This window comes from Culex quinquefasciatus, chromosome 2 (genome assembly GCF_015732765.1).
Source record: "Culex quinquefasciatus strain JHB chromosome 2, VPISU_Cqui_1.0_pri_paternal, whole genome shotgun sequence".
In the NCBI taxonomy this organism is placed as follows: Eukaryota; Metazoa; Arthropoda; class Insecta; order Diptera; family Culicidae; genus Culex; species Culex quinquefasciatus.
This window is the reverse complement of record NC_051862.1, coordinates 104,450,216-104,458,748: the sequence shown is the minus strand read 5'-3', so window position 1 is coordinate 104,458,748 and position 8,533 is coordinate 104,450,216. Positions and strand designations below refer to the sequence as shown.

The 8,533-nt window shown below is 45.6% G+C and overlaps 1 protein-coding gene across 1 annotated transcript; it reads left to right on the top strand.

Annotated features, from left to right (window-relative positions):
* The first annotated feature begins 7,100 nt into the window (after positions 1 to 7,100).
* LOC119767608 lies at positions 7,101 to 8,214 on the top strand. The gene is made up of 2 exons (XM_038256538.1): positions 7,101 to 7,604; positions 7,662 to 8,214. Exons 1-2 carry the CDS (start codon positions 7,585 to 7,587, stop codon positions 7,966 to 7,968), a joined length of 327 nt encoding a protein of 108 aa, XP_038112466.1. The 5' UTR covers positions 7,101 to 7,584; the 3' UTR covers positions 7,969 to 8,214.
* Positions 8,215 to 8,533: the final 319 nt, after the last annotated feature.

Sequence of the window (8,533 nt, the reverse complement as noted above, 5' to 3'; positions counted from 1 at the left end):
GTATTTCCTTTTATATGTGGTCACTCTGGAAAGGTTGTCGTATTTTTTCATAGACAATGTAATTTCCATAAAAATCGATCAATTTACCTTTCAATTTACCGATTTTCACCATGTATTCATTATGATTTCGAATAACATTTATAAATAAATTGATTAAAAATCGGCAAATTCAAATTGAGATATCTAAAAATATATACAAGGAGATATTTTCAGGAAATGAAGTTGAAAGTGTGTACTTTCAGGTGCATTGTTCGGTTTTGCGCCATAATGCGCCATTTTGAAAACATTGCAACTTGAAAATAGGCTCAAAATCACTTAAAAATGGTTATACCTAACTCCTCAATAAAGGCTCACAACGTTTTGCTGTTTTCGGCAAAGATATGTAATTTTATGTCATAAACAACTCTTCAGAACATAGTAGGCCGCTAAAACGCTAACATTTTAAGTTATCACAAAAAAGTGCTTTTTGGACCATTTTTGCAAAACTGGAGTATATCTCGAGTAGATTAAGAGCTACAAATTTGGCGCCTTCGACCAACCTTCATGAATTTTTCTCCTCTACAACTTTGCCCAAGACACCAAAGCCCTACAACGTCATCCAACAAAGTTAATTATGGTTGACACCCTGGAAGGTCGTCACCCTGTATGTCAATAACTTCAAAAGATAGCCCTTATCAAGTACAACAACTCTTCCGAAGACACCATTTGGCTAGGACGTCAAATAAAATAATTATCAATTTATTCCACTTAATTTTGCCATTCTGAACACTGTGCAATGGCCACTGGTGTGGCCAATCCTGTCAAAATGGCCATTTTCATCACCAGTATCAAAACCATGAATTTTGATACCCATATTGCCCAAGTCGTATGGTTCAATAAATGTCCCCCAGTAGAACCTTCCCTCAGGGCCATGGCCACTCCGGGTGTGGCCAATATCCTACCAGTTTGGTCCCAACCCCATTGCCTTGAATCATTCTGGTTTCCGAGTGACCGTTCTAACAATGTTCTTTAGAACAGAATTCCTCCCAGGTGGTGCACAACCTGTGTCTTTCAATGTGTGTATGTGTGTGTGAGCAATAAAATTACCACCGTCGATCCGTCTCTGACGGATTTTCGTTCAAAACTAACTGTTCAGAGGCTATCTGTTAGCTTATATAGTCCGCATGAAATGTGGCAACAATGGTGCAACATTCTCGCGTGACAGTTCCAAGAAAGCAGGAGACGAGGCAAAATTTGCACCTTGTTGCCACATTTCATGCGGACTATATAAGCTAACAGATAGCCTCTGAACAGTTAGTTTTGAACGAAAATCCGTCAGAGACGGATCGACGGTGGTAATTTTATTGCTCACACACACACATACACACATTGAAAGACACAGGTTGTGCACCACCTTGGGAGGAATTCTGTTCTAAAGAACATTGTTAGAATGGTCACTCGAAACCAGAATGATTCAAGGCAATGGGGTTGGGACCAAACTGGTAGGATATTGGCCACACCCGGAGTGGCCATGGCCCTGAGGGAAGGTTCTACCGGGGGGACATTTATTGAACCATACGACTTGGGGCAATATGGGTATCAAAATTCATGGTTTTTGATACTGGTGATGAAAATGGCCATTTTGACAGGATTGGCCACACCCGGAGTGGCCATGGCCCTGAGGGAAGGTTCTACCGGGGGGACATTTATCGAACCATACGACTTGGGGCAATATGGGTATCAAAATTCATGGTTTTTGATACTGGTAATGAAAATGGCCATTTTGACAGGATTGGCCACACTCGGAATGGCCATGGCCCTGAGGGAAGGTTCTACCGGGGGACATTTATTGAACCATTCGACTTGGGGCAATATGGGTATCAAAATTCATGGTTTTTGATACTGGTGATGAAAATGGCCATTTTGACAGGATTGGCCACACCCGGAGTGGCCATGGCCCTGAGGGAAGGTTCTACCGGGGGGACATTTATCGAACCATACGACTTGGGGCAATATGGGTATCAAAATTCATGGTTTTTGATACTGGTGATGAAAATGGCCAGGATTGGCCACACCCGGAGTGGTCATGGCCCTGAGGGAAGGTTCTACCGGGGGACATTTATCGAACCATACGACTTGGGGCAATATGGGTATCAAAATTCATGGTTTTTGACAGGCTTCACTGAACACCAAGATCTGGTGCGCCGTGGTGCGGTTTTCGTGTCACTTTAGAAACCAAACCGAGCTGTTTATTGTCACACCATAGCAACTGTACCGAACGCACCTTGGTACACCACCGGTGCACCCAAACTGTATACCAAGGATGCAACTCAACATATGGTTGATCCAAGTAAACCTGAAGCGACATTGTTTTGATTAAGGTTTGTCAGCCATCATTCACAACTTCGGGATTGCGTGGCGGTTGTTGTCTCCGTCTTTTATCCACGAGGTTCCTGGTTCAATCCTGAGTACCAGTATTTTTGGAGTTTTTTTTCAATATTTGCTGTCAAAATAACTGATTATATAATTTTTTAAGTAACTTCTTCGAACCTGCGACGCTTTAGTCAAAGAGTTAGAAAATTGAATGGATTTTTGTAGTGGAATAGAGAAAACGTTCCATATTATGCAGGCAGGTTTAAGTGAAAATGCCTATTTCAGGATTATATACACGAGAAGTTAAAGTTGATATTTCATGACACTACGAAATTCTATTCCTAACGAACTATTCTAAACAAATAAAAACATTCAAAAAATAAAATAATAACTATCGAGATTCGAACCAAGAACCTTTAAAATACTAATGCACTGCCTTTGACAACCACACCATTAAGAACTGTTGAGTTCAATTGGCTTGCTAGGCATCAAGAGTTCCAAACTTCTCCCGTGTGGTAGGCGCAGAAACCATGTCAGTTTTGTGTATCCGATCCACACCGCCGTCACACCAAACTTCGGTTTCGGTGCACCGATCAAGCTACCGAGCTGTGTCGGGTTTGGGTTGTGACGAGAAATGGTGCGCATAGAAAACCGGTATCATAGCAAACCGTTGTCGCACCCGTCAAAAGGTAAGTCTGGTTTTGATAAAAAAAAAGCAAAGCAATCCACTTTGAGGGTGCACAGCAACGAAGGAAGTTGTTGTCTTCTTATTCCAAAATTGTCAAACTTACGAACCCAATCCTGCAATAACGGGATTGTAAAATTAATCAAACTTTGTTGTAAATTGCTTTGTGGACAGTACTTTAGGGATGAATAAAAAATATTTTGATAGTACCCGTAGTTTTGAAGATACTAAATTGTTTGTAACAAAAATCTGGGTGCAAAAGCTATGGTTGATGTGCACCGTTAACGACCCCGGGTCTTTTGTGGGCTCTGTTGCAAGTTTCTGCTCATTTCTAGGCGTCCGAAGGTTATGTGTGGTGAGTCACCCAAAACCTCTTTTACGCAAAATGGACGTTTTACTTCCCCATCCGATAGAAGGCGTGGTCAGGCAAATCTCGTCTCGAAAAATGCCACCGGGTCCGTCTGGGATTGAACCCAGGCCATACTGGGGTTTTAGCGGCTACCACGCTAACCACTGAACCACCGGACCCGGCTTGGTTTTTGATACTGGTGATGAAAATGGCCATTTTGATAGGATTGGCCACACCCGGAGTGGCCATGGCCCTGAGGGAAGGTTCTACCGGTGCCATTGATTGAATAAATTTAATTAGAATTAATTATTCAGGATTAAATAAATAGGCAAAGAATAAAAAAATATAAATAAAAATAGCATGATTTTAAGAGTTTTGTACAAAGTTCTTTGTCATATTGGTCATGTAGAACATAACCACCTGCACCTTTTTCATCGAAAAAAAAACACTTAAAAAAGTTCTAAAAACTCTGCCTTAAACAATTTTGGAACACGTAATTTCATGGGAAATTCAATGTACTTTTCGAATCTACATTGGGTAGTTTTTTCATTTAGAACAAAATTTTTCATTTGAAAATTTCGTGTTTTTCTAATTTTGCTGGGTTATTTTTTAGAGTGTAACAATGTTCTACAACGTTATCGAGAAATTAAAAGTGAGAGTGTGTGCGTGCAACATGGAGTTAAACTTTTTGAAAAGCCTTGGTAAGCTTCACAGCTACTGCACAGAAAGTTTAACTACATGTTGCGATTTGACAGCTCGATAGCAGATAATTACAAATGTTTTGATATATAAACATAAGGGGATTGCTTATAAACAAAACGAGTTATTGCGATTTTACTTCTATCGGATGGGGAAGTGTAACAGTACGGGAGTCGTACGATGCGCAGCAAGCTGAACCGAGGCGGAGGAGAACCAATACGATACAGAAATGCCAACCTTCCTCGGCCAGGTTCTGCAGGAAGAAATACCCAATGCCAACACACTACCCTTCTTGAAACACTCCCCCTTTTGCGCCAGTGTGGCCCCGATCGCCACACTGCGGAAGGTCTGTTACGAGCCCGACTAGTTCTGCTCAGGGCGGGTTGTGGAACAATCGCAAATGTACAACGGCAAAAAAACCCAAAAATCTACAGCAAAATCGAATTTAAAAGCCAAAACCAAATTGCAGTCAATAATGCAACGAATAAACAAACTGTACTTGGGGAATGAACATGATTTTATTTGCCCTGGCAAAATGCATCAGGGACGACTTGGGGATCTTAATCTAGCTGATCTGACCTGATTTTTCGCTTGTCGTTCTTCTCGCTGCCGCTCGTGCTGTTGATGTTCACGTGGCCGCTCGATGCTCGTGCAGCCGCTGGCAGGAACGCGGGTGAACCCCACAGCTGCGTGCGCCGTCTGCTGTTCGGCGTCTTGTCGTCAGATGACTACGTGCAGGACGAAGAGATGATCACGTGGCCGGAGCGGCTCTGCGCTTGACGACGGCCTTCGGTGGCGAGCGGGTGATGTCGATCACCGCCCAGATGTTGGCGACAAGACCGGTTGGTCCCGCAGGTGAAACACGTGGCCTGGAGCGTCTGAACGCTTCCTGACGGCCTTCGCAGGTGAAGAGGTGGTCGTCGACCGCCACGTGGTTGTAGATGGCACACGCGGCTTGTCCCGCGTGTTGATGTTGAAAACCCACGAGGCTGGAATGTCCGAGCGTTTTCTCGAAGACCCGTGCTGATGGTTGATCGTGGTAGTTGTTCGTCCCCCACGTGGTTGTAGCTGGCGTGAGGCACGAGGTGAAATGTCGCAAGGCAGTGCGACCGGGTTTGCTCCAGCAGGATGTTGATGGCGCTGCGGAGTCTTGTCACACGATAAGATGGCGTACACGTGTGTGTCGAGCTTGAGTGCGTGCGTGTGTGCGGGTGATTCACCACACATAACCTTCGGACGCCTAGAAATGAGCAGAAACTTGCAACAGAGACCACAAAAGACCCGGGGGCCGTTGAAGTGGATTGCTTTGCTTTTGCGATTTTACAAAAAAAAAAGTTTTGAAAAAGTTTCTTTTCTGCCGTTCTACGCATAATTGTCCCATGTCATTTTTTGACGATTTTGACCTTTTGGATTTTTTAGATTTGTTTGTCGTACACTTTTCGAAAAACTCATAAAATCTAGTACACTCAACCCCCGGTGGTTGGTCACTTTTTCGTTTGACACTTTTTTAGTTTGTACCCCGTTGGTTGGTCAAAGTCAAACTAAAAAGTGACGAACTGTCACTTTTTACACGGCGCTCACGCACACTATCAAAACAAACATTTTGTAGTGTGTGTGAACTCCATGTAAAAGGGGTGTCAAACTAAAAAGTGACCCCGATCTTTTGACAACAAATGATGTCAAATCATCGGGGTTTGAGTGTACTTTATTCGGAAACTCACCAAAAACAACACCGGTGGTTAGCGGCTTCGGCTGCCGATCCCTAAGTTGCTGTGGGGCGCGGATTCGATTCCCGCCTTATCCTCCTGGCCTCCTATCGGATGGGGAAGTAAAACGTCGGTCCATTTGAGTAAAAGAGGTTTTGGGTGACTCACCACACATAACCTTCGGACGCCTAGAAATGAGCAGAAACATGCAACAGAGACCACTAATGAACCGGGGGTCGTTAATGTGGATTGCTTTGCTTTGTCTGTCGCTGGTGACCATGAACGGCCATGATCAACGACGACCAACTTTTTTAAAACTATATCTATTGTAGGATCGCCAAACTTACTGTTGTTGGGCTATTCTGTAGACTTCGCTCGAACGCAAACACCATTGTATTGAGTGAGTGCGTGTGTCGACCAGCCGAAAGGCCGTAACTCTAGTTGATCACGTATCATGCGTCCTTCTTGTGCATCGCTAGAACTAGAGCAGTATTACATTGCTATATAGGCTCTTCCAAACGTGCCAACCCTTCTCCACGTTCATCATCCGACGAGCGGCGATCACTTCCCCGACTCCTGGACCGCGACCTAGACCTGCTCCGAGATCTGCTCCGACTGCGCGATCGCTCCCGGTCGCTTCCTCCTTCCTTATCCTTCTGCTCATCCTCCAGATCGTCCAACTCGTCCCGTTCCCTCCATTCTCCGGCTGCGATTCCGCCGAACCGGACCTACTCTGTATCGGCGTTTTGTTCCCCGACCCGGAAACCTGCAACTGCGATGTCCGAGATCCCGACTTCCTCGACCGAGACCGCGAATGATGACTCCCGGGAGACTTCGCCGGCGACCCGGACTTTGACCGTGATCTACTCTGCGCCGGACTGCCACTTTTCGACATCTCACGATTCTCCGGCGTTCCACTGCGTGAACGTGCCGCCGGAGTCCCACTGTGCGATTTGCCGCTCCCCCGGAAGCCTGCGGTTGCGAACTTCCAGAGCGTTGTGACCCGGCCCCGCTCGCCGACGACTGCCGGGAAGCATTCGACCCCGAACGCGAGCGCTGTGAACCCGCCGAAGACTGCGAGCGAGACTTGCCCTGCTCGATACGGAACTCACCGCGATTGCCGGATCAATGGTGTACGTTCAGATGCAGCGGAAGCTCTAAGAAGTCAAAAAGGCAGGAAACTATCAAGCCGATGTGGGGGGATCGCTTGCTCAACGGCTCTTCGCAGATTGACAGCGACTTCCGTCCGTGGCTTATGTTCGCTGTGCTCTATCGCAAGATTCGCGGATCGCGGATTGTTCAAACTGTCTGAAAAGACCTTAGCGATGCTTCTACGGTACGATCTCTCCAAATTCCCAGCTAGCGGAACTTCATAGACGTGGACATAAGCGCCGAGAAAAACTTCGAAAACCGCCGTCTCCTCGCCCGTTGCTCCGTGAAACTCGGCCATTCACAGAACCAACTTTTTAACAACAATGAGCAGCTCATCCGGGGCATCTTGGCGTGCTACTTCAAGGCCATCAAGCACAACTCCAACCTGTGAGGCGTGACATATCTAGGCGTACATGAACTTCAAGGTTGTCCGAACCCAAAAGCAGCGGGAATCAATGGCTTTATCCGTAAATTGGGTCAAAATTAAATTAATCTATAAATTGAGTCAAAATTAAAACATTCTTTTTTTTTCAGTTTCAGTCTTTTCTTTCAGTACGGAAGCCTCCAGAAAGTCTGTTGAACCCACCCTGGGAACCAGTTTTGGAACGGGCCTGTCCGCATCCCCGGTACATCGGCTGGCGATGGTTGTTCGTGGACAAAAGTAACATTTATTTGCAGTTTAATTCTTTCAAAGCCCACTTAAACTCTCGTTCCCCAGATACTGTCCACTTCATCCCATTGGCCCTACTTCGGCCAGCTCCACACCGCTAGTCACGCCGCCGGCTCTCAAGCTGCTTCATCTAACTGGCTCGAAAATGTCCACTGCCCCTTCGGCGGAACGCCGTCTCAGATTCGGCTCGATCTCGGCTGTCGAAGCCGAAGAGGAGCTACTGGAAAGTGCACGCTCCCCCGAGTTCCGCAATGATCTGAGTTTTTCCATTGAGGCGGCGCCTGGGTCAGGAAGACCTTTAGAAGAACCCTGGCAGAGACAAACAAACTATGCCTTCCCCGCCATGGAACGCTGAGTGGACAAAACAAACCCTGCTCGACGCCGTCAAAGACTCCATCAAGCAATGCTTTTAGTGGGCCACGCGCGAAGTACCACTCTGTGGGGAACCATCCGAAATATTAAATTCAAATCCTCGACGCCGTCATCGCCCAGGATCGTGGAGATGGCCAAATCATCCGAACCACCCGCCGAATCGCCTACTCAGCCTTGCCGCTGGCCGCTGGCAAGTGTCACTCGCTAGTGCTGAAAATGATATGAATAATTAAACCATAATTTAATAAAATAAAATTTAAATAAAATCATCAAAAAAAACTAGCCCAGAACGACAATTTCCTTTTTGCTATTATTCCGAACTCCTATCCGTCCCCCAGAACCGTTTTTCTGCTTTCCTGGAGGATTTTTCCGGTACCCAGCGCATGTCAAATTTGACATCGGCTTCACCATGTTAAAATTAAGTTCGGGTACTCGATGTCAAATTTGTATGACTACACAGAAAAAAGGTGCAGGTGGTTATGTTCTACATGACCAATATGACAAAGAACTTTGTACAAAACTCTAAAAATCATGCTATTTTTATTTAT